The 26,501-nt window shown below is 53.7% G+C and overlaps 1 protein-coding gene and 1 pseudogene across 1 annotated transcript in view; one reads left to right on the top strand and one right to left on the bottom strand.

Annotated features, from left to right (window-relative positions):
• PNPLA7 (patatin like phospholipase domain containing 7) overlaps positions 1–26,501 on the bottom strand; it is a 32,018-nt gene that overhangs the window by 2,965 nt on the left and 2,552 nt on the right. Inside the window, 14 exon segments of the mRNA XM_032635106.1 lie at positions 470–539; positions 680–808; positions 2,730–2,815; positions 2,818–2,889; positions 9,381–9,492; positions 10,220–10,242; positions 10,245–10,286; positions 10,289–10,399; positions 11,653–11,807; positions 11,926–11,989; positions 17,598–17,747; positions 21,292–21,372; positions 24,575–24,590; positions 25,362–25,521. Coding sequence (XP_032490997.1) covers positions 470–539; positions 680–808; positions 2,730–2,815; positions 2,818–2,889; positions 9,381–9,492; positions 10,220–10,242; positions 10,245–10,286; positions 10,289–10,399; positions 11,653–11,807; positions 11,926–11,989; positions 17,598–17,747; positions 21,292–21,372; positions 24,575–24,590; positions 25,362–25,521 — 1,271 coding nt within the window.
• LOC116755103 lies at positions 24,216–25,353 on the top strand (annotated as a pseudogene).

The raw sequence follows: 26,501 nt of genomic DNA, 5'->3' as shown, positions 1-26,501 counted from the left end.
CGGGCAGATGACACCCTTCCTGGACATCCTCCCCCTCAGACGGAGCCCAGGGGGGCCGGGCTTGCTCTGGGCCTGCCCACATCTCCCCTTGCCGTGAGCTTCTGCCAGCCCTGCCACCCCACTCACTTCTAAGCAGACACATTTTCAAGGGGCTCCCAAAACACTCTGGCCTGGAGAAAGGCCTCAGCCGCCCACCCACAGATGGGCTCTCTCCTCAGCATTCTGCTCCGACCCACACGCAGCTGTGACCCACATGGGCCCTCAGCCTGCCCCTCTGCCCCCGCCCCATCTCTACCTCTCCCTGTGCACTCTTCAGCCTTCGGGCCCAGAGCAGTCATCTCTGTTCACATCTCCCCGAGCCTCTTGCCTCCTCTGGGAGATCCTGGGGCTTCCCTGGGCCTGGCCTGGAACTGGCCCCTTAACGCCCCTCCCCGCTGGGGAGCCTGCACCCCGGGGAGGAGGTGCTCACCGTCTGTGTGGACTCGCATGGCAGAGGCTGTGATGTCCGTGGTGATGGTGAAGTAGGGGACCCACAGGTCCTGTGAGGGGAACGGGACTCAGAGGGACCACCCCCGGCTGCCAGCCCTCGACCCTGTGGGCCCAGGGTGTCCAGACCCAGGCAGGCTGAGGCCGTGGGCTCTGCTGGGGCTCCCCAGGTGGTCCCTGCCAGGGGCTGCACCTCGATCTGCCTGTCCTTGAAGACACTGCCGATGCTTCTGCTTCTGCTGAAGCCAGCCCCCGGGAACACGAACACGGAGGGGATGGGGTAGGTCAGGTCCAGCATGGTCTTTACCATTGACATCACATCCTGGGGGGTGGCACACGGGGGCACGTGTGAGGCCTCTGCAGAGGAGAAGGGGCTCACCCCCCGCCTCCCTCTCCGGGCACCGGCAGCAGGCGACCCCGAGGGACCACCAAGAGCCTGCGTCAGGAGAAGGGAGCAGGGACCTGGGCACTCACGTGCGCTTTCTGCGAATAGAAGCCTGTGGGGAGCAAACACTGTGGCCTGAATGGCAGGGCCTGGAGGTCCCAGAGGAACGCCTGCTGACCCCGGGCAGGGCTGGCCAGCTGGGCCCTCACCGCCCGCTCAGCGGGGACGGCTCAAGGCTCACTGGGACAAGGCCCATCCAGGACCAGGGCCAGCTGAGCGTCCACCACTGCCCCTCCGGCTGGCCTGGGCTTGGCCTTCACACTCCACCGCGGCAGACGCTCCACCCCTCTGATCCTGGGAGGCAGCAGCCCTACCACGGGCCCTCACTGCCGAAGCCCCGTGATCTCTGGTAGGACCGAGGCCCATCCTTCCTCAGTGAGGATGGGGGCCAGTGAGACCTGTGAGCACAGGGCACAGGACCAAGAATGCCTGACTCCTCAGGGGTCAGGGATGGAGAGGAAGGGTCCTCCTTGCCTCTGTGTGGACAGACGCTGGGATGGGCTGTAAGTGGGCGTGGGCCCCCAGCTGGGGGTGAGTCACGCGCCCCCAGCCGCTCTCACTGAGACTTGTGGACGAGCAGAAGGCACACACGTGCCCCTGGAGGACAGGGAACCAGGACAGCCTGGGACATCCCCGGTGTCCTCTGCGGGCAGTAAGGCCCTCACTCCCGAGGAGGCCCTTGCCCAGCACCGCAGCCACCCCACCGTGCCCCCTCCACGTGCCAACAGGTGGGACCACAGAGCAGCCTGGGCGGTCCATCCCCCATGGCCCACAGGGTGGCTGCCCAGTGGGCTCCCTTGGCCCAGCGCAAACTCAGGGTGGCAGGACATGACGCCCGAAGCCCCCTGGCTGTTCCCACACCCGTGGGAGAGCTCTGCCCGACCTGCACGCAGACCCTTGCTGAAGCTAGAGCACCGTCCCCCGCGGCCACTGCCCTCGGAGGCTGTCCTTAGTGACCGGAGCCGAGCAGCCCGCAGCCCCCAGGGAGACTGGGCGCCTTGGGGATCTGTGGATCGGGCAGATGGCCTGCTCTGAGAGCTTCTGCTCAGAGGAGGCCCATCTTTTCTTTTAAAAATGAGAATGCCAACACTTCTGAGCCCACTCTCGGTTTCAGCCAGGGCTCCATTCTGCTCCACAAAAAACGAGCAGAGCCCTGAGAAGGGCAGACTGCAGCCCGCCTGCCCCGGGTGGGTCCCCAGATCCTGGACTGTCCCCTGGCGTCCGTTCACCGCAGGGCCAACTGTACCAACGACATATATTTCTTACTTTCTGTGTCCCTGATGCTCTGGCATTTGGGGTCCCGCACACCGGGGGAGAGAGACAGACCTGGGCTCACCCAGCCCTTCCACAGCCCACACCCGACTACCTGTGTCTAACGCACACCCCAAGCCTGAATCACCCAGGGCCAGGTGCCAGGCAGCTATGCCCAGAAACCCGCCGGAATTATTCGAACGGGCAGATCTTAAGCTGTGTGCCCTGCCCCGCCTTGCCCTTCCCACAGAAACCCCAATAAGGGCCCCGACCTAGGCCTTGCCCCCTGCCTGCCTACCGGCACTGGTGCCCCCATGGCCCGGTGGGGTGGGCGTGGAAATGCGGGGAACTGTGGGTGCACTAACCTCTCCTCAGTCACCTTTACAACTCAAGACCAGGCATGAACCAGAGCCCATCCCACAACACTGACGCCCTTGCTTCTCTGTGCCCTCCCTGCCCCAACAAGCCACGCTCTGAGGCCAGAGCCCTGCAGAGCCACGTCTGTCTCGATGCCCTCCTGCGTCCCCGGCCCTGCAGGGCCCCTCACCTCAGCCCACTGCTTGGCCCAGATCCGTATATGGCTGTAGTTCCACTCCTCAGAGCACAGGGCGCCTGTGAAGGCCCTGGTGGACGTCCGAGCACGTGCGCAGGGATGCCGCCCTCTGTCAGGGCCTGGATGATGCCCACCTGGGCACAGCCTCTACGCCAACAGGAGGATGGAGCAGGCAGTCAGCGCCACCCGGGCCACCAGGACCCCGGGGACGGCGTCCCGTTCCACCCCACCCCTCAGTGCACACGCCACGGAGAGAGGGGCAAAGATGCCAACTCAGAGAGGGAGTGGGACGCTCTCTCGAGAGGCAGCCAGCACTCAGCCTCCTCCACCCGCTGGCGTCTGGGAGGCTGTGAAGCCGAAACAACAGGCTTTGAACAGACTTGGGCGGGTGGGGAGCAGGTGGAGGCCCCCAGCGCAGGCCCCCATGGCCGGACGAGCCACCACCGGAAAAGCAGCGCGGGCTGAGACCACTCTGGCCACTGTTCGTGTGTGATGTCCGCCACACAACCAGAAATAGCATGTATGAGCGGAAGAGAGCGTGTGACTGTAGCCGGGAGGAGGGACAGACAGTGGAAGTGGACAGAAGCAACACCCAAGTTCTAGAACTGATGATTGACACTGAGCCTCGGGTTCAAGGAGCGTTCTAAATGCTGAGCATAAATTTAAAAAAAAAAAAAAAATTCCTACATTGTTGAAAACTCAAGATGAAGAAAACTTTAGACCAGACTGAGAACAAAAAGGCACGTTGCCTCCAAAGGGTCAGCACACACAGAGCTGACCTCCCCTGCCCCGCGCTGGCTGCCGAGGTCACGGACTTACCATCTGGCCCTTCACAGACAATGTCTGCTGGCCCGTAAGTTAGGAAACAAAGGACAGTTTAAATCAAAAGAGTAAAATTAAGGAAATAATAAAGAGCAGAAATTAATGAACCAGAAGACAAACACACTATAGAGAGGATCCTTGAAAGGACGAATTCAGGTAAGACTGGGCCATGAAAGCAAAAAGCGGGGGCCAGAGAGAGGCGGACAGGGCTGGGGAGTGGAGGGGGAGGGAGAAAGAGACGGAGACGGAGAGGGAGAGGGAGAGGGAGGAGGAGGGAGGCAGAAGGAAAACAACACAAGCCACCTGGAACCTTCCAGAGAACAGGGAAAGCAGGAGCACCTTCCAATTCAGTTTTGAGGGCGGCAAACAAACCTGCCTACAATTTCCAGAAAGGACGAGCATGGCCCACCTTGCTCAGACCCAAGGGTCAGGTGACACAGAAACAGGGCCACATGCCACAGGCAGATGAGTCCATCCCAAGAAGGTGATGTTTGACGTTACCTTAAAATCACTCAGTGTGATTCACCCTATTAACAGGATAAAGGAGCAGAATCACACAATCCGACAGACCCATAAAAACAAACACCCGTGATAAAAACTCGGCAAACTAAGAATAGAAGGAAACTTCCTCAGTCTGCTAAAGGGCATCTACAAAACCCAAGAGCCGAGATGGCAGAGATGGCACTTAACGCTTAAAGGGAATGCTTTCCCCAACACTCACCACCTCTGCCCAGCTCTGTGCTGGAAGCTCTAACCAGTGCAACAGGCGAGAAAAAGAAACAAAGGCATTTATGTATTTTGGAAAGAAAGAGGAAATACTGTCTTTATTCTCAGGAGAACAAAATGTAAAAAAACTACAAAAAAAGGTACTGGAAGAAGTGAATTTAGCAAGGTTGTAAGTCATGACATCAATTTACAAATATCATTTGTATTTCTACATACTGGCAACAAACAATTTAAAATGAAATTTAAAACATACCATTTAGGGCTTCCCTGGTGGCGCAGTGGTTAAGAATCCACCTGCCAATGCAGGGGATACTGGTTCGAGCCCTGGTCCGGGAAGATCCCACACGCCGCGGAGCAACTAAGCCCGTGCGCCACAACTACTGAGCCTGCACTCTAGAGCCCACGAGCCACAACTACTGAGCCCACGATCCACAACTACTGAGCCCGCGTGCCACAACTACTGAAGCCCGCGTGCCTAGAGCCCGTGCTCTGCAACAAGAGAGGCCACCACAATGAGAAGCCCGCACACCGCAATGAAGAGTGGCCCCCGCTCGCCACAACTAGAGAAAGCCCGTGCCCAGCAATGAAGACCCAACGCAGCCAAAATAAATAAATTTATTTAAAAAAAAAACATACCATTTACAATAGCAAAAAAACCCATAAAATACTTAGCTGACTCTAAAATTTACACAGAAATGCAGAGGACCTAGGACAATCCAAACAACTTCAAGAAAAAGAATTTGAAGGAATTACACTGCCTGATGCTTTCCCATAAAGCTGGAGTAACAAAGACAGTGCAGTGGTGTGGCTAGGACAGAACACGTGCCTCCGTGCAGCTCCCACCTGGGCAGGGGTCTGGTGCTTGACTCGGACGCCTCAGCAGCTCAGCAGGGAGGGAAAGTCTTCAACTAGGTAACCACGTAGAATACCCTCACCTCACACCCCGCCACTCCCAGCAAACAAGTGTGGGTGGACTGCAGGCCCAGATGTACAAGCTTCGAGAAGATGTAGCCTAGGCAAGAGCCCCCAGAGCACCAGAAATTAAAAAACTGGGAAATCACACTTCATCAGAGTTAAAACATGCTCATCAAAAAACGCCATTACAAAAAAAAAAAAAAAAACGCCATTACATGCCATTACAACAAAAACAAAAGTCAAAGACTGAAGACAATATTAGTAATAAATATATCTGGCAAAAGACTTGTATTCAGGGACTTCCCTGGTGGCACAGTGGTTAAGAATCCGCCTGCCAATGCAGGGGACACGAGTTCGAGTCCTGGTCCGGGAAGATCCCACATGCCGTGGAGCAACTAAGCCCGTGCACCACAACTACTGAGCCCATGTGCCACAACTACTGAAACCCGCGCGCCTAGAGCCTGTGCTCTGCAACAAGAGAAGCCACCTCAATGAGAAGCCCGCGCACCACAACGAAGAGTAGCCCCCACCCACCACAACTAGAGAAAGCCTGCGCGCAGCAACGAAGACCCAACGCGGCCAAAAATAAAATTAATTAATTAATTTAAAAAAAGAAAGTTAAAAAAAAAGACTCGTATTCAGAGTATATAAATAACTCCTCTAACTAAATAGTAGAGGGCAAGCCACCTGTGAGAGAGGCGCGTGGAACTTGATGACCAAGAGGCACCTGGAACCTGAGTCCAGGGATGCAGATCAGACTCGCAGCGAGGCACGGCCTCCCACCAGGGGTGTGGCCACAACTTACATCCCGGACGATACCAAGGGCGACAGAGACGTGGGCAGCCCGAACTCTCAAAACTGCCAGTGGGGCTGTAAAACTGTTCAACTACCCCGTGGACAGGTAATTCCACTCCTAGGTATTAGCCCAAGACAAGAGCACATATGTGCACAGGAAAGATCTGCACAAGAACGCTTGTAGCCGTTTTGTGCACAGCAACCAAACCCAGAAAATGACCCAAGTGTCTGTTGATAGGAGGAGGAACACGGGGGCCCACAGGGGCCCACGCGGCGACGCCACGGGTGCGGTCAGCGCACACAGACAGCCTCAGAGACACGGAGTTCACGGGACCAAGCCGACACAGGCCGGCACGGAACGGAACGGAAAACCGAGCGAGCAAGCATTATTATTCTCAGAGAAATTCAAACTGCGCTTCTAGAACAAACAGAAAAAACTGCGGAAAGCACTCAGACGTTAGAAACATCTTAGCAGAAAAAGATCGATTAGAAGATACACCTGAGAAAAATCACCCAGGAAGTAGAACAAAAAGACAAAGATGGAAACCTGGGAGAGAAAAGAAAAGATGGGAGCACGAGAGGATGAGGGGTCATCTGCCTTGTGATCCAGAAGAGGGAGCAGGGAGCAGCAGTTGTGGGCCTTATCCAACACTCCCAGGGTTGAAGGTGATGAATTTCCGAGTTTGAAAGGGCCCACTGGGAGTCTGCCCAGCCTAACGGGGGAAAAGACACCCAGGCACATCCTCAAGTACCTCCAGAAACACAAGAGTGAAGAGAGTCTCCTACAGGATCCAGAAGGAACAGGCTTCGTGAAGAACATGACACTGAACTTCAGAGCAGCAATACTGGAAGCTAAAAAGGTGATGGAACAACACCGTAAAGTTCTCAGGGAAAAGTATTTCCATCTAGAGTTCGTAACCAAACTGTCATGCGAGTGTGAGAGCAGAATGAGGGAACTTTCTGCTAAGCGTGGCGTTGAAACTCTTCCCTCCCATGCAGCTTCTCTTAAGGAAACTTCTAGAGTATGAACTCTACCAAAATCAGGAATGTATCAAGAAAGAGGAAGACATGGTATCCAGAAGTGGAGCTGGACACAGGAGAGAGACAAAGGCAGTTCCCAGGATCACGGTGAAGGGAAACTCCAAGGCAACATCCCCAGCAGCATGACTGGGGAGCACCAGCAGAGCTGAGAGGAGGCCGCTCCAGAGTGAGTTCAGCAGAGATGACTTGGTGGTCTGAGCACACTGAGGGGGGCTGCGTCTCCAGCAGCATCCGCGGTGGACTACTGAGCAATTATTACTCTGAGGAGGGAGACACTGCCGTATATACAGTAGGATAAGGCTTAGCTCCAAAGAAGACCCACCTGGCTGTAAGGCAAACAGTGAGCAATGGCTGACTAGGGAGGGGACCACACTGGGATCCTGTGCTGAGGAGGAGGACAGACGGAGGATACGAGACAGAGACAGACAAACAGACTTTGACCCTGTGCATATATGGGGGCGGTTAGGAACTTAATCATCTAAAAATGAAAAAACAGATAAACAACAGGGTCCTACTGCATAGCACAGGGCACTATATTCAATACCCTGTAATAATCCATAATGGAAAAGAATATGAAAAACAACATATGTACACTATCTACACAGACAGACACATACACACACACACACACACACACACGCATGCACACACACACAAAAAACGGAATCACTTTCCCGTGCACCTAAAACCAATACAACATTGTAAATCAACTATGCTTCAATAAAAAAAAAAGAAACGTAAATGAGGAAACAGCTGAAGGAAAGTTGGAAGGGACTGTCTATGGGATATTGTCTGTGGATATCTCTGGATTTGTTGGTGGGCAGAGGACTGCTGTGTGTTGTGCAAATACCATACGGCCTTACAGAATGGCCACATGGCTTTTAAACTAAGTATTACTTTAACTAAATTTTCATTAAAAACGCTGCTGCAAGCCAGCTGCTCCAGGGCACCTCACTGTCCCAGCCCTGCAGAGAGCAGCCTGAGTGCTACCCCCATCCTGGCAACTTTGGGTAAATCACCTGATTTTCTAGGCCCACTGGCTCAGCTTTCAGGTAAAAACATGGCACTACACGATGCCCCCAAATCACCCAAAATAAACGAGCAGGATACTCATTACTTCACCACCCAGGCCAGGCCGCACTCAGGGTGCCAGGGTCAACACGTGCAGGCGTTCCACCCCGGCCCGCTGCCTGCGGACCGCGGGATCCCTCCCCTGCAGCGCAGCCCTCGGAGAGAGGCCACAACGTGCGCTGAAGGCACAGGAGGCCAGTGAGGAGGCTGGGGGTGAGGAGGCGGGGTCTCCAGAAGGGCAGCCCCTCCCGTGCCCACCCCACTTTCCTGGCTGTAAGGGTCTCAGGCCAGAACTTGGAGCCTCCGAGTCTCCGACAGTGGGGAAGTAAGGAGCGTGAATCCGGCCAGACAAGCAGTTTTGAGGCTCACCTGCATCATTTCTCTGACCCTCTCCAGCTACAATTAGCCGAGGAGTGGAGGGGCCGGGTGCGAGCACAGCCCCGACTCTGCAGGGTGCACACACAGTGACTCCAGCTCCCTCTGGAAGGGACATCCTCGGGCCAAGGCAGGTGGCGAGCCAGGCTCCTCCGTCAGGCCCTGGGGACAGGTAGCCAGCACGGTAAGCAGGGCTGGCACCCAGGCCTGGCACTCAGGGAGCCTCGCTGCAGAGCTGGGGAAGCAGCACAAGCCCGCCAGCCCAGCGACTGGCCTGACGTCCTCCGAGGCCAGGGGTGTGAGGGTATCCACCCCACAGGGCTCCCCTGGGGGGCCCTGGGACCTGGCCCTCAGAGGGGCGGGGGTCCAGCACAGATGCTGCAGGAGGTGCAGCCTTGCCCCTCCTCGCACCGACCGGTTCACCCGGGGCCCTTGGCCTGTCACACCCTCACCACACACCTGCCCCTCCGTTTCTGCCCCCACGTGTATTTTTCTCTTTAACCAAGGTCAGGAGAACGGCAGCAAGCGTCAGGACAACTTGGGGTACAAGTGCTTTGGGTTAAAAGTCCTTAAAGGAACCCACCAGCCCAAGAAACGAAAGGCTGCTTCACGACGGTCGTGAGCAGAGCAGATCACTGTTCCATAAAGTGTGCATTACAATGGAAAGAAACTCTCCCGCAGCCCAGTGGAAAGACTGGCAAAGGGTCAGAATGTAGTTTTCAGAAGAGGAGGCAATCGGAACGAGAAATACATTCTCTTCCACTGTCTTTGTGGAGGGAAGGGACACCGGCCCGTGGGAGACACTGCCGGACACGTGCGCCAGCGCAGCCCGGGGAGGATCAGCGCAGGCGCACACGTACCGACTCGTGGCCCGCGGGAAGGGGCGGGACTCACCTGGCTCCCCTTCCCCGGGTACCAAGGCGACAGCGTTGCCGGTCAGCACCCGCGCCAGGCCGGAGAAGTCCGAGCGCCGGTCCGGGGGCCTCTGGCAGACCCGCTCGGACGGCTCCACCTGCGAGAGAGGCCGGCAGACGCGGGGCGCCGGGCCGAGTTCGCACACCCGACGTGGCCTGGCTGTTTCTACCCCACTCCTGACCCAAAGCTCCTCCTGGACACGGCCGGTGGGTCTGATCCCGACCCAGTCGTCACCTCGGCGCCCGGGCTCACCTGGGAGGGCTCTTGGGGTGGGGCGGGGCAGTGCGGGCAGCTGGGCCACATACCGACGGGCCCAGCCGAAGCCCACAGCCCCGAGGCGGAGGGCGCTCGGCGCTTCGACACCTGGGCACTGACGCCGCTGGCAGGGTGCCTCCACCAAGCTGCGGGGCTGGGTGGGCTGTGGCCAGCCGGCGGCCCCTGCGCTCCCACCACGGCCCGCACGCAGCCGCCAGGGCTGGGGACCCCTGAGGAGGAGGCGCCAGGATTTGTGTGCTTTTCTGTCCAAAGGAGGAAGCAGTGCCAACCTGAGGCCACCGGGCTCTCCGAGGCCTCAGCTGGAGGTGGGAACCTCAGGCCCCTCGCCCTGGGGTTCTGGCCCCCCGTAGGTGCTCCCCCATCCGGGGGGCGTGTCACCCTGTGGCCCCGGGAAATCCGAAGACCAAGCTCAAGCAGATGTGAGTTCACAGGAGCGGGAGAGCTCGTGGAGAGCCAGCGCCCTCATCAGAGCCAGCGGGCTCGGAGCAGAGTCAGAGCGAAAGGGCCCGAAGCAGGTCGGCGGGGCCCCCAGCCGCCCCGGGCCTCACCAGCTCGGGCAGGCTCCTCCTGGGAAGACACGGCGAGGGCAGCAGGGGCGCAGGTGGCCGGAGCAGCAGCCCCCACGTTGAGCCGCTGCGCAGTGCGGGCCGGCACAGGACCGTCCTCCCGGCGCTTCTGGGCACGCACAGCCGCGCTCTCCAGCACCCGCTCCAGATAAGGGAGAGCGGTGCCCCGCGTCAGGCAGCCCAGCAGAGGCCACAGGCTCAAGCAGGACAGAGCCAAAGGCCAGCGCGGGACTGTCCACAGACGTCCCAGGCTGGACGGGACCACGCCTCACGCCCCAGCCCAACACAGGTCTTGGCCTTGGCGGGTGGTACCCTGGTTCTGAAGACCGACCCGGCTGTGGCGTGCTTGGCCCTTCCTCTGTGAAGCTGTGACCCAGGGGGTGCGGGGGGCATGAGGGAGCTCCGGGGGCCTGCAGGAAGGCAGGCGGCGCACACACTACAACCTTCTTTTGCAAACACTGCCCCACAAGGGAGCATCACTCCTGGTAAGAACAGGAACCCACATCGGAGATGATGAGTTTGTAGCTGTCCCAGGACCGGGGTGGAAGCGTGAAATGAGAACAGACGACGGGGCAGAGGAAGGAGGTGGGGAACACAAAGCGAAGGGACAACGAGACTCCACTTCACACCCAGGACGTTGGGAACACAGGGGACTGACAGTGCACAGCAGGGAGCACAGAGCCCCAGACCTCGCCCACATCACGTACACAACAGGAGTGCAGTCTGGCAGCTCTCTGAACCTGAAGACACACAGCCTCTGCCGCTCGGCAGCAATGCCAGTGGTGCCCTGAAGACACCCCTGCACACGAGCGTACTGAAGTAACTTCACAGTCCGTTGGCTGAGAAGAGACAGATGGTGGGGCATTCACAAATAGAAACTAAACAGCCATAAGACGAGTGAAACAATATGGATAAAATTCAAAAGTGTAAGTGTTGAGTAAAAAGGAAATTTCAAGATGGTATAAACTTGAGCACTATTTATATAAAAAAACCAGTGCCATATACACACATAGTAAAAACGTGAAACACGGACAGAGGCTCTGACTTTACAAGAGCCTCTGCCTTGTAAAGTGGCCACTGGCCACTTCGGGATACCTGCCTGCCCCTGCTAAAACCACCATCACAGGTAAACACGACGAAATGTTTCCAAAATGTGTAGAGCAAATACCTGGGTGTCTGCTCTTATTATCCATCCCTTCCTGAGTTGTTGAAATACTTCATTCAGAGGACAAGAGAGAAACAAGGGGTCGGAGGAGAGAGTGGGGCCCCCCTCCCGCCAAGACCTGCCCAGCCTGCAGCCCTTTGACCACGCCCACTGCCTGGCCCAACCCAGCAGCCGGCCGGCCCCTCCCCTCAAGCCCTGGCCACGGACCCCACCTGCTGAGGCCCCGCCCACTGCCCCACTCACGCAGGCCGGCTCACCTCGCCCAGGCCCACGATAAGGATGAAGTCGGGCTGCCGGATACACCGCTGGGTCCCGGGTGTGAGCGTGCTGTCCGCCTGGTAGAGCACGATCCGGTGGATGTCCTCCTGCTGCCTCAGCCAGCTGGACAGCCGGTGCTCGTGGATACTGGAAGGCACAGACAGAGGGGCACAGACGCCGGGGCACATTTCAAGGCCGGGCTGGGACCCACTGAGAGCAGGAAGCCAAGCTCGGCCAGGCTGTTCTGACACGGAGGCCGGCGTACCTGTCCAGAGCAGCAGAGCCAAGGCACTGTTTTACGTTGCCGCTGGTCAGCAGCAGGGCAGGGCCTGAAAACACAACCACCAAATACAGAAAACTGTGCCGGCAGCTCACACTGGAGGACAAGCGAGGCCCTTCCTTCTCCTGGAAGTTTGCTCTTCTGGAAAGCAACAAGCCTTTCACCACTCATGAGGAAGTGCCTGTGGCCCTGAAGCAGACCCTCTGGGCAGGTGAGGCTGCAGGTGTGGCGGTGGAAGGGCTGCAGCAAGTACAGGGAGGGGCGGCCTCTCTGAACCTCAGTCTCCTCCTCTACACATGAAGGGGTTGAATCTCTGCAGCACTGAGACTGTGTATGCGTGGGGGCAGGGAAGCACAAGCTTGTAAGGGGTGAGATTAGGCAGTCTCCCAAATCCAAGGCAGCCCGGCTGGCTGGGCTCCAGTCAGGTGCGGTTCACCAGTGTCTATCACCAGGGATCAGCGTGCTTCCTGCATCTACAGGGTCTTAGAGCTGCTGTCCACACAGACACAGTTGCTCTCAGCCAGGACGGCCAGCGTCAGAATATGTGAGAGGGCCGCCAGGGGCAGGGACAAAAGCTGAGAGGCCAGCGGCCCTCAGTGTCAGGAAGGCTGCTGGACCGCCCTGAGGATGCAGAAGTCCCGCTGCTGCAGGAGAGGCCAGGCTCTTCCCCATGGCTTCCTTCTTACACCCTCGCTTACACCTGAACTTCTCTGAGGGCTTGTAATCAGAAGGGGAGAGACAAGAAATCACCGCCTTGTGTTTAACTGGCAGCATCTGCTTTCTTGGAGGCACAAGCATAAGGGTGCATTTCACAGGGTGGTGCCCTGTGATGTGGCTGCTGGACTGACCTGTGCGTCTGTGCAGCTCTGACTCAAATGGCAGAAGCCCGTTGATGCGGGGAAGCAACTCCTCTGGGGGCTCGGGGCAAAGGGCGCTGGACCCCTGGGGGCTGCAGTCCTGCTCTGGGGGTCAGGCCAGGTCAGGCCAGGCCGGGAAGAGCTTCAAGCTCGAGTTGGTCACCCCCCGTGGGTCTGACAGAGAGAGGGCGTCCTCTCGGGGCTGATGCCTCACGTGCCTGCGAGGGCTGGCACTCCTGGGCACTGCAGTGGCTCACCCCGTCCGCCTCTTGGGCGTCTAGGACGAGGCGGGACAGGCGGGCCGTGTCTGGCTGCAGGAACACAGTGGAGCGCAGCCCTGAGGTCCTCAGCGGACTGCAGGCTGGGCTCTATCTGCCCTCAGGGCACGTCTCCTGCTCTGGGCCCGCCTGCCTGGACTCGGAAGGCTCGGAGGAGGCCCTCGGGAAAGTGTGGAGCCCCCCGGAGGTGGCGCTCTGGGCTCTCGAGGTGCGGGCTGCAGCCCCAGGCAGTCAGGACTGTGGTGACCATTCCGTCCCTGGGAGGGTCTGCTTAGGGCCCAGGCCATGGGCAGGTCCAGGGCAGTGCGTGGACACAGGCTGACGCCTAGGCACTTATGTGTCAGCTCCGTGGGGCACGGCTGCTGCTCCAGGGCGGATCTGGCCTGGATAGTCACTGCCAGCCTGGCTGTCACACAGCCTCTCTCCCAAGCTCTGGAAGCCAGAGGAAGTGGACTGACGCCTTCACAGGTGGAAGAAAAGGACCATTGGCCTAGATCCTCACTCTAAAAACACGCTTCACAAATGTGGTCACCTGACTGTCAGCAAAAGAGCACTGCAGGGCAGAGTCCAGTCCTTCTAAGCGAGGGCTCTGGGGCAGCTGAAGATCCTATAGAAAAAGGAATCCTGACTCGACCTCGTATCATCACCAAAATCAATCTCCAATGAACTGTAAACTTGCAAGGTAAAACCCTAAGGTTTTTAGAAGAACCTCTTCATGATTTGGGAGCAGCATGAAATTTCTTCAATAAAACACAAAAAGCAGTAACAATATAGGAAAAAATTGATGAATAAATTGGTCTCTATTAGAATTAACAACTTATGTTTGTCAAAAGATATCATTAAAAGAATAAAAAAAACAAGCCACAGAGGGAAAGATATCTGCAACACTTTCATCCAATAAAGCGACTGTATCCAGATTGCCCATCGACAAGGAAAAGATAACAAACCAATAAAAAGGGCGGGCAACTTGACAGGCACTTGCGAAAGAAGGTATCCCAATGGCCAGTAAACAAACAAACTTCTTAGTTGTTGGGAAATGCAAATTCAGGCCCAAACAAGATACCACTGCACACTCACCAAAATGCACCAAGAGGAAAGGCCACCCGCCCAGCTGCAGAACACACACTCTTCCCTTTCTCCAGGACAGACTATATGTTAGGCCACAAGGTAAGTCCTAAAGAACTTTAAAGACTGGATTTACAGGGACTTCCCTGGTGGTCCAGTGGTTAAGACTTCTCCTTGCAATGCAGGGGATGCGGGTTCGATCCCTGGTCAGGGAGATGAGATCCCACATGTCTTGGGGCTAAAAAGCCAGAACCATAAAACAGAAGCAATATTGTAATAAATTCAATAAAGACTTAAAAAAAACCCAAAAAGATTGGATTTACAGATGTAGAGAACAAACATATGGATACCAAGGCGGGGGTGTGGGGGGTGGGATGAATTGGGAGATTGGGATTGATATATATACACTATTGATACTGTGTATAAAATAGATAACTGGGACTTCCTTGATGGCGCAGTGGTTAGACTCCGTGGTTAAGACTCCACGCTCCCAATGCAGGGGGCCTGGGTTCAATCCCTGGTCAGGAAACTAGATCCCACATGCACGCCACAACTAAGGAGCCCTCGGGCCACAACTAAGGAGCCCGCCTGCCACAACTAAGATCTGGTGCAACCAAATTAAAATATAATTAATTTTTTAAAAAATGAGAGAAAATGGAATCTTTCTTTAAAAAAATAAAATAAAATAGATAACTAATGAGAACCTACTGTATAGCAAGGGAATGCCATTCAGTGCTCTGTGGTGACCTAAATGGGAAGGAAATCCAAAAAAGAGCGGATATATGTATCTGTAAAGCTGATTCACTTTGCTGTACAGTGGAAACTAACACAACATTGTAAAGCACTATGCTCCGATAAAAATTTTTTTAAAAATTGGATTTACACAAAGTATCTTTTCTGATCACAATGGTGTGAAACTGGAAAATTCAAAAATATATGGAAATTAAACAACACATGCATAAACAACCAATGGGCCAAATAAATCACAAGAGAAATGAGAAAATATCTTGAAAGAAATGAAAACAAAAATAACAACATTCCTGGATGTACTGGACACAGCGAAAGCATAGCTAGGAGGAAAGTTTACAGCTACACATGCCTCCTTTGAGGAAAAAGAAAGATCTCTGATCAACAACTGGCTTTGTACCTTAAGTAACCGGAAAAAGAATCTCAAACTAAACCCAGAGCTAGCAGAAATAAGGAAATAATAAAGATCAGAACAGAGATAAATAAAATAGAGAATAGGAAAACAGAAAATCAATGAAACCAATAGTTGGTTCTTTGAAAGAATCAATAAAATTGGCAAACCTTTAGCTAGAGGAATAAAGAAAAAAAGAGAAAAGACTCAACTTACTAAATGCAGAAATAACAGTAGGACATTAGCTATTTTACAGAAATAAAAAGTAATACAAGAGAGTACAGTGAGCAATTGCATACTAACGAACTGGATCATCTGGATGAAATGGACAAATTCCTAGAAACGCACAGCCTACCATGACTGAACCATGAAGAAACAGGAAATCTGAATAGACCTATAACCAGTAAGAAAACTGAACCATTTTTTAAAAAAAAGCCCTGCATGAGGTGGCTTCACTAGGGAATTTTACCAAATACTTAAAGAAAAATTAACACCAATCCTCCTCAAACTCTTCCAAAAATATTGACTCGGAGGGAACACTTCCTAACTCATTCCATGGGGCCAGCACCGCCCCGCCCCACCAGTACCAAAGTCTGCGTGGGACCAAGACGCCAGGAGAAACTACAGACGAGCACCTTTGACAATGCAAAATCCTCAGGAAACAGGAGCTGACCAAACTCAGCAGGGTATTAAGAGGATTACATACCACACCAAGTGGGATTTACTCCTGGAATGCAAGAATGACTCAGCATATGAATATCAATCAGTGTAATAAATCACATTAACAGAACAAAGGGGGGGAAGTGTGATCATCTCAACTGATGCAGAAAAAGCACTGACAAAATTCAACATCTTTTTATGATGTAAACACTCAACAAATTATGAACAGAAAGAAACCTCCTCAACATATTGAAGGCCATACATGAAGAACTGACCGCTAACATCCTACTTGAAGGCGAAGGACTGAAAGCTTCCCCCTAAGATCAGGAACGAGGCAGGATGCCTGCTTTCACTTAACACTGCTAGGATGTCAGTGCCACCCAAAGCCACCAACAGTTCAGTGCAATCCCTGTCAAGATCCCCAGTTCCTCGAAGAAATAGAAATTCGCGTGGACACACATGAATGTCACATCAGCGCACCACACGGACGCTAACTTCCTGGTCTGGATGCTGTGCTGCAACCTGGGGCAGGGGGTGGTGTGTGGCTCTCGCTTTACTATCTTTACAACTTCCTGTGAATCTGTAATTATTTCAAAATAAAAGGTTTGTTTTTTAAAAAAAGGGAATAAGCTTTTATGAATCAACACATCTCCACGGTGCAACTGCAGATCTTTTGAGTGTGCCCTGGACAGTCTGACCGACGTCACTGAAAAATGTATGATGTTTTCTACATCCAGAATATTTGTTATAAAACAAAGACCAAGATGAATCCAAATTAATGCTTTCTGTGATTTAAATTTTCCTTTGGAGAATAACTTTTACATATTAAATATTTATAGTAGTATCTTCAATTTCATAAATCATTTTCATTTGGCATTTATTTAATGCCTTCTACTATCAAGTGTCTGTTTCAGATAGTGGACGTTTTCGCCACATTAAGATACATACTCTTGTCACAACGTATTGTTCCATAATAGTAATGTAACATTCATTGCACCTATTGTTATATCATTTTTGAAGACACCCCTGAAACCTTTAGGATAGCCCTATCTCAGAAAATTGACTTATTGTCTCTTACTATGGTCGCTCACAATATAAAAACATATACATAAAGTGTTAACAATATGGAATACTTTATGATTTGGGGAATTTCTAAGGGTTCTCAGGAATTTCAGTTTCTTGTTCTTGAGCCCCCAAACTTAACAGCCGTGGAACTTGGGAACATGACCTAAGCTGCCTGACCCCAGCTGCGGGTGTTCTCCACGTGGCCAGTCAGCTGCCCCAGCCATTGCGGTGTCCCCTCCGAGTAGCGGAGCAGCTGCGTGCACCCACCCCAGGCTCACACCCCAAGATGGGCTCCCGCTGGCGGGGGGCGGTTCAGGGGTCTCTGTGCCCCTGGAGGCCCCAGAGTTCAGCTGGGAGGAGCAGTGCGGTGTGACTCACACCAGCTCCTGTGAGATAGGGTTTGCCCATCAAGACTGTCCAGAGGCGCCCGTCTCACTGCGACGGTCCTCTCCCCAGCACTGCACCCCTCTCCACCCCCTGCCCAGGGTTTAGCCTTGCGAGCAACACTAAGTGCTCTTTCAGGAGAACCTGGAAGGATGAGAGGCAGGAGGAGGGGGTCCAACCGGACCTCAGGTGCCTTTGGGCAGGGCTTACCGATGGCGCTAAGGGCGTGCTTGAGCTCCAGGGTGAAGGCGGTGAGGGGCACATCCTCTGACACGGGCATGACGGCCACCGTGGAGAGGTTGCTGGCAGGGTTCCCCGAGTCCCACTTGCTCCCTACAGCATGTAGCCCAAACTGGTGACCTGCAGAGCACAGGGGCGTGCGTTGGCCTGAGGAATCGGGCTGCCACTCGCACAGTCTCGGTGTCCCTGGATGTTTCTAGGTGACACCACGGCACGAGAGGCCTCGGCAGATGGAACAGGCACGGGGGTCGGCCCCGAGTCCCCACAGCCAGAGCCCCGCCTTTCCCGCTGAAATTACCAACCACACTGTGGCGCCCTTGCGTTTCATACACACCAGGACCGGGCCCGCTGAAGGGGAGACGGACGCACGGATGCAGAGAAGGCCGTGAGGCCCAGAGAAAACGCAAAGAGTCGAAAGGATTGGCCAGGGGAGAGCCCATCCTCTGACCTGCCCCCCTTCCTGGAGTTCTTCCACTGACTGCTCCAGAGACAGTAAACAGTCTGAGGTTTAGGAGATCGACATCCTTCTACCACCTCGTCTGCGTGGGGTTTCCAGACCCCGGGGTGAGGCACAAAACAACCCAGGGTTGGTCAGGGCTGGGTCCTGGGGTGCCTGTCCCTGAGGCCACAGGCTTCCCCTTCTCTAGACGTGAGGCCAGGAAGCCCCACAGCAGCAGGGACGGAGGCAGCGGGCACGTGGACCCACGAGCTCATCAGCCTCGGTACGAGCGTCCCCGGATGAAGTTCATTCCCAACACAAAGTTACTGCTTGGCAAGTGGCACCTCCTGTTTTCATGGACGTGGCTGAACGGGCAGCCTCACCCCTCCTGCCGCCCACATCCCAGCCAGACCCCAGTCTTCTGGGGCCCCAACATTGAGGGCTCTCTTCCTGGCCCCCCTGGCTGGCCGCTGTGCCAGCCCAGCTCCTGCACAGACCTGCCCGACCAGGAAGGGCACGGCCAGGTGCAGGCACCGGCCACGCAGGAGGGTCCAGCTCTGCCGAAAGGGCATCCATTTCTGAGTCTGCTGGTCTTGTCCCTGGGGAGGAGCGGTGGGTCCTGAGGCATAGAGCGTGGGTTCCTGCAAGGCCTGACCCAGAAGCCAGAGCGGGGGCTGCAGAAGGCAGAGAGAGGGGCCCCTAAGAGCTAACCTGGGGGAAGGGCAAGAAAGTGAGGGCTGTGAGCCAGTTGGCAGCTGCATGCGAGGCAGCAGGGGGCCCCTTTTCACCGGTTTTCTGGCAGCTTCTCTGTGGGGAATCCCCTTCCTCTCACTCTTTCCCAGTGACCTCTGACGTTAGAACCCTCCGTCTGAGGTAGAACCAGAGGGGGATTCTATTGCCAGCTTCTGACAGTTTTCTTTTAGCCTTTAAGAAAGGCACGTGGAAGGTTCTGGTTCTGACCAAGAAGGAGGTGGAGCCGGCATATCGCACCTAACCACTGCCACCAGTTACACGGAGGCTCTGGACACAGTTCTCAGGAGACCCAGAGGGGCGTGAAGAGGAGTGCAGACGAGCCAGGACTTGTGGGAAGACCACGCTACTAATGCCACAAGGGTAGCAGTGCCACTGCCCCGTCCCAGCTACGGCCAAGTGGGGTCCATGCCTCCCCCTCCGCACTGGGTGCTGCCTCCAGGGAGGCTTTCCAGGGCCCCAAGTTCCTGCATGGGGCGATAGACACAGTGGGGTGGAGCCCCCAGCTCTCCATTCCCTGCACTAGAGAGGGGAGATGGAGAAGGGAGTCCTCTAGATCTAGTATGAAGTCCTGGCTTCACCCCCAAGCAGCCCATACATGAAACTGGCCAGGATCGCACAGCAGAGGCTCTGAGAACAGAATCCAGTGTGGCATACTACCCAGGCTGCACACTGGCTCTGGGTAGCACACAAGCACAGCAGACCACAGCAGTACTGCAAAGGCCTTGAGAATTAGATTAACATTCAAACACAGCCCAAGGAAGAGGGCCAGGACATGCTCTGTGAATATAAGCACATTGACAGTCTGCAAAAATAGAAGATTTAAATGGGAACCAGGCTCTCATAACATAATACTCGAAATACAGGATGTAATCCAAAATTACCAGGCATACCAAGAGCCAGGAAAATCTCAACTTGAACAGGAGAAGACAATTAACAGACAAAAACGACAACATGTGGGCTTCCCTGGTGGCGCTGTAGTTAAGAATCCGTGTGCCAGCTCAGGGGACATGGGTTCGAGCCCTGGTCCAGGAAGATCCCACGTGCTGCGGAGCAACTAAGCCTGTGCACCACAACTACTGACCCTGTGCTCTAGAGCCTGTGTGCCACAACTACTGAGCCCGCGAGCCACAACTACTGAAGCTGCGCACCTAGAGCCCGTGCTCCTCAACAAAAGAAGCCACTGCAATGAGAAGCCCGCACACCACTACGAAGAGTAGCCCCCGCTTGCCTCAACTAGAGAAAGCCCGCGCACAGCAACAAAGACCCAACGCGGCCAAAAATAAATTAAAAAAAAAAAAAAAAGACAACATGCCACAGAATTTGGAAGTCCTTGACGAGGCAATAAAGCAGTGCTCATAACCAGACAGAGACAGCTGTCATGGACTGTCTTGAAGCAAATGCAGAAATATAATAACTGAAATTAAAAATTCTCTGGGTGGCCTTAGGAGCAGAATCAAGAAGACAGAGGAAAGAGCCAGTGAGCTTGAAGACATATCAAAACAGAGTACTCGGGCTTCCCTGGTGGCGCAGTGGTTGAGCGTCTGCCTGCCGATGCAGGGGACACGGGTTCCTGCCCCAGTCCAGGAAGGTCCCACATGCCACGGAGTGGCTGGGCCCATGAGCCATGGCCGCTGAGCCTGCGCTTCCAGAGCCTGTTGCTCCGCAATGGGAGAGGCCACAACACTGAGAGGCCTGCGTACCGCAAAAAAAAAAAAAAAAAAGAAAGTACTCAATCTGAACATCAGATGGAGAAAAAAGATTAAAAAACGAACAGTGTCCCAGAGACACTGGGACAATAACAAAAGGTCTAACATTTGCTTCTGTGAATTTCCAGAAGAGGAGAAAGAATACAGGGCTGAGAGACTATCTGAAGAAATAAAGGATGAAACCTCTCCAAATTTAGTTAAAAAATATATATATACCTACAGATTCAAGATGAGCGAACCCCAAACAAGATAAACCCAAAGAAATTCATGCCAAGCACTCCAAAATCAAATTTCCAAACAGTAAAGGCAAAGGAAAATCCCGAATACAGCCAGACAGAAATGATGCACTACCTACTTGGGAACAATCTGAATGTCTGGATTTCTCATTAGAAGCAACGAAGACCAGAAGGAAGTGGTACACAATGTTTAAAGTGCTGAAATAAAAGGACTGTCAAGCCAGAATTGCACATCCAGCAAAAAGTATCCTTCAGGACGAAGGTGAAGTAAAGACAGTCTTAGATGAAGGAAAATTAAGAGAATCTGCAGCCAGCAGACCTGCGCTAAAAGGACTATTATTAAAGGAACGTCTTCAGACAGAAGGGAAATGATACCAGGAGGAAGCTTGGAACACCAGGATGAGGGAATAGTTTTAAACGTGTTTGACGGCTGAAAGCAAAAGTTCTAACACTGTGAGGGGGGTTTCAACCTAAGTAGAGGCTCTGGGCGGGGCTCTGAGCGGGGTGGGCGGGGCTCCCAGGTTGCAGGCCCAGGCACCCAGCCGTCGCAGTTCCCTGCTGGAGGCTGCCCAGGATCTTCTCGCCCAAGAGGTGAATCAGCGAGTCACAACCTGGGGGCAGAGAAAGAACAGAGACCTCAACCACACACTTTAAACCATGACGCCAAGCAAGCACCTTAGACCAGGGGTCCCCAGCCCCCGGACCAGTAGCGGTCCGCAGCCTGTTAGGAGCCAGGCCACACAGCAGCAGGTGAGCGGCGGGCTAGCGCAAGTGAGGCTTCATCTGCCGCTCCCTGTGCTCGCATTACCGCCTGAACCATCCCCCCAAAGCTCCCCAGTCCATGGAAAAATTGCCTTCCACGAAACCAGTCCCTGGTACCAGAAAGGTTGGGGGCCGCTGCCTCAGACCCACGGTGTCAAGACTGCCGCGGCTGTAAACCACTCTAGGCAGTGGAAGGTGATGCGGCTGCTGTCTGGTTGCAGGCAGGTGCGGGGCACGTGGCCTGGGACCTTGCCCGGGATGGCATCTCCTCTCATCCCCAGGCGGGAAACACGGGGCAGCACCGGGAAGCCACGACTGCCCGCAGGCAGGCCACGAGGGCCTTCCCCAGAGCCGAGGGTCATCACGTGATGCTGAGTGCCTGGCCCGCTGGACATGGGCTGCTTTACATGATATCCAGGAAGAATTACCTTTTAAATATAATAATGCTATTTTGGTTATATTCTAAATTTTTAGAGTTGCAGACTCAAGTATCTAAGGTTGGAATGTCAAAATACCTGTAATTTACTTTTAAGGGCTTTTGCGCGAGTAAAGTGAGTTAAAAGTTTTTTAATTTGCTAAAGTTTGCAAGATGGGAGAGGATGTATTGTACAGGAAGCCTGCTTCTGTGGCTCTTGCATGCAGTACGGATCACTTTCGAAAAGAGAAGCCGCTGTCAGCTTCAGTGACCCTAAGTATCTCGGAGAGCAAGGTGAAAGCAGTGATGTGATTCCGACACCAGGCGCTGCCTCTGCAAGCCTCAGCTGCCGGCTACTTCCTGGCCATCTACAGCCGACAGCTCTGGGCTGACTACGCAAAGAGCAGGCCCTGAGACCTCATGCTACAGCAACCGGTGTCCCCAGCCCCTGCCAGCCAGCCCTCCACCTGCAAGCTAACTTGGAGACCCTATCTTACCCCCAGGACTCTGGTGTCAAAGACCCATGGAAGATGCAAGTGAAACTGTCCAAATTTTAGGACGTGAGACAAGACGTAGTTTGAGCAGAGTGGTCCAAAACAGAAGCTGAAAAGAAGTCTGGTTTATATACAACTAATCTAGCATCAAACTATTAACTGGAGCAAATTTTGTTTGTTTGTTTGTTTTTTGCGGTACGCGGGCCTCTCACTGCTGTGGCCTCTCCCGTTGCGGAGCAACAGGCTCCGGACGCGCAGGCCCAGCGGCCATGGCTCAAGGGCCCAGCCGCTCCGCGGCATGTGGGACCTTCCCAGACTGGGGCACGAACCCGTGTCCCCTGCATTGGCAGGTGGACTCTCAACCACTGTGCCACCAGGGAAGCCCAACAGGAGCTAATTTTACAAACCACATTTTATTATGGAAAATTTCAAAGATACATGAAAGTAGAGAGAAGAGCACAGTGGACCCCCCCTTCCCATCACCCAGCTCCACCCATCTTATTTCACACACATACCCCCAAAATTTTGAAGACAATCCCAAACATAGCATTTTATCCATTAATAGTTGAACTCGTATCTCTAAAATATCACAACGATACAATTATCACAATTACAAATTAACAATAGCTCTAAATCAAAGCTTTTGAAAGTGATCATTTCTACATCAAATGAAAAAGGTTCACAACAGGCCAATGAACACATGAAAAGGTGCTCAACATCTTTAGTCATTAGGGAAATGCAAACCCTAGCCACCAGTATAAATAATAGCACTTTGACATATTTTTCCACTGGATTAAAAGAAAAAGAAAACCATATGATGCTGGTGATTTAGTATGGGAACTTCACCTCAGTGTGACCCAGGGAACCGCTGTGAACTTCTTCAAACCTGGCACTGGTCTCACTGTCCAGGAGCCCTTCCATCTGGCCCAAAGGCTCCGGCCCTCTTGGTGAAGGCCTGCCAGGTGGATGACATGGAGGCCCCGCCCCGAGGAGACTGGACGAAAGCCACGCCTTTTCTAATTGTCCCACCAGGTTACCCGCAGACAAAGCGACACACGTGAGACCTGTACCCTGACGACACTGTGGTCTAGCAGCCCAAAGACCATGCAGGAGCTGTGCAAGGTCAGGGCCCACCCAGGGCCCGGCAGGCGGGAACTTCACGTGGCCGGGGTGGGGGCGACCTCGTGCAGTCCAGGGTTCACTGTGTCTGCGGCGGGAGGCTGTGTCACCCACCAGCAGGCAAATAAACCCACAAGCCCTCAGGAGTCCGGGTCTATAGGTGCCCCTGGCAACTGTGACTCAAGCATATAAGTCAACAAAGGCAGGAAACAAAGAGGTAGCTTCCAGCTGAATTATTTTCTTAGAGTTAAAGCTTTTTACAGCCTGAAACCCCAAAATAAGGCAAGGGTGCTACTGATCATCATAGATCAATACCCAACCACTGAGGGGTTCCAAGGCAGTGGGAGAGACACGGCAAGATGCTTGTGATGTGGGCTTCCCTGGTGGTGCAGTGGTTGAGAGTCCGCCTGCCAACGCAGGGGACACGGGTTCGAGCCCTGGTCCGGGAAGATCCCACATGCCACGGAGCAACGAAGCCCGTGTGCCACAACTACTGAGCCTCCGCTCTAGAGTCCGCGAGCCACAACTACTGAGCCCTGCGCACCTAGAGCCCACGCTCTGCAACAAGAGAAGCCACAGCAGTGAGAAGCCCGCGCACCGCAACAAAGAGTAGCCCCTGCTCACTGCAACTAGAGGAAACCCACGCACAGCAACAAAGATCCAACACAGCCAAAAATAAATAAATAAATTAATTTTTAAAAAGTGCTTGCAATGTGTCTGGGGAAATGCAGAGGTGAGCCACCATGCACAGCCCCTGTACAGCAGAAGCTGACACACCTGCGTCAAGGGCAGCTGTGGTCCAATGTGCCTTTTCCTCCAAAGAACAAAAAATTAAAATTTTTCACTCCAAAGGCCCATAGTTTGGCTCACCATGTTTCTCTCCGTGGTGTGCTGGCCTACACAGGTGGCCTCGCCGCTCAGGGGGGAAGACATACAAGGAAATTTGCATAAGACAGTGGTGCAAAATGGAGCTGGAGGAGGCTTATCTGTGCACAGAGACACTCCTGAGAATAATCCAGATACTCCACTTGATTTCACACTGGAAGAGTACAAGAGGATAGAGGCAACTGTAAAAAAACTACCCATAAGGGCACAAAGCAGCAGCTGTACTTCCAGTCCTGGATTCAGCCCAAAGGCAGAATGGATGGCTGCCCATCTCTGCTATGAACAAGGCTGCAGAAGGTTACAAGTACCGCCAATGAGAATATATGAAGAAGCAGCTTTTTATACAATGTATAATCAAAAACCAGTTGGGAAGAATCATATTCAAGTTTGCACTACCATCCTTGCATGCTTTGAAACTCTGACAGCATACTGGAGGCCACTCAGAAAAAGCTTGGAATAAAGGTCAGGGAGACTACACTTGACAAACTTTTCACTCTTATAGAAATGGAATATTTAGGGGCCCGTGTAAATGCACCAATGGTTCAAAGAAATGACAGCTACTATGAGGATCTGACACCTGAGGATACTTAAGAAATTATTGATGAACTCAAGGCGGGCAAAATCCCAAAACCTGGGCTAAGGAGTGGACGCTTCTCATGGGAGCCACAGCCAGAGGTCTTACCTCTTTGACTGAACCACCTAAAGAACCTGGCTTTGGTGGGCAAGCAGGCCTTTAATTTATATTCAACCGTAAAAATGCCACTGGAGAAATAAAATATGAATCTCCTATCTACATAAAATAAAATATAATAAAATAAAAATTGGTACTAACTTTTCAATGGAAAACTTAACAAATGTTAAAGGGGGAAGACCTCTAAGTGAAAACACAACAGACCCCAGCCCTGCCCCACCCAAGGGCTCTCACCGAATCCTGGATGCAGACCTCCAGCCACCCGTCCTGCACCACATAGATGCTGGTATCTGGCTCCCCTGGCCGGAAGACGTACTCCCCTTCCAGAAGCTACACAAACACCATGTGTTTGCAAAGTTCCAGGAAAAGTGGCTTCTCAAAGTGACCCAGGACCCTATAAGAAACAGTGCACATGGGACACCTACAGGAAGGAGGGGAGAAGGGACACAGGCCACAGTCCCTGACGGCCAGACCACAGAGCAAGCTTTCAAGAGCTGCAGAGCCCATAGCACAAGCACCAGCAGGACAGAAGCTTAAGCTTCAGGAATTTCCATCAGCTACTGTTCCATGAGCTCAGAGAACTCTCAGGCCATGAGCATGAATTTGAATCAGATGCATAAACGAGGGCAGGTAGTGAAGCGCTGGAAAGAGGAGTCGGGGCTTCCAGGGAGAAATGGGGAACCAGACTTGCAATTTTCCATCCAGCCACACGCTTCCCATACTCGCTCCATGTCGCCCTGAAGGTGAACACTCTGATAAGCAGACAGACACACGAAAGAACCGGCGAGGAGGCTCCACTCACCACTGGGAGGGCACCGATGGCAAGAAGACTTCCCAACTGATGAAAGCAGTGTTCACATATTGGGGTCTGGGGCGGGCATTCTGGCTTACACATGAGTTAACTCCCACTTCATGCTCACTAGATAGAATAGCCTGTTGTGGCTGATCAAACACATATTGTACGTCTGCTTAATTATTAAAGGACACATTGGCCAGAAGTAAAGAACGTCCGGGGCTTCCCTGGTGGCACAGTGGTTGAGAGTCCGCCTGCCGATGCAGGGGACACGGACTCGGATTCGAGCCCTGGTCCGGGAAGATCCCACATGCCTCAGAGCAACTAAGCCCGTGCGCCACAACTACTGAGCCTGCGCTCTAGAGCCAGCGAGCCACAACTACTGAGCCTGTGTGCCACAACTACTGAAGCCCGTGCGCCTAGAGCCTGTGCTCTGCAACAAGAGAAGCCACCGCAATGAGAAGCCCGCGCACTGCAATGAAGAGCAGCCCCCGCTCACTGCAACTAGAGAAAGCCCGCGCGCAGCAACGAAGACCCAACGCAGCCAAAAACAAATAAATTAAATAGATAAATATTAAACA

This window comes from Phocoena sinus, chromosome 6 (assembly GCF_008692025.1).
Source record: "Phocoena sinus isolate mPhoSin1 chromosome 6, mPhoSin1.pri, whole genome shotgun sequence".
Lineage (NCBI taxonomy): Eukaryota > Metazoa > Chordata > Mammalia > Artiodactyla > Phocoenidae > Phocoena > Phocoena sinus.
The sequence above is the reverse complement of the archived record's forward strand: the minus strand, read 5'-3'. Positions and strand labels throughout refer to the sequence as shown.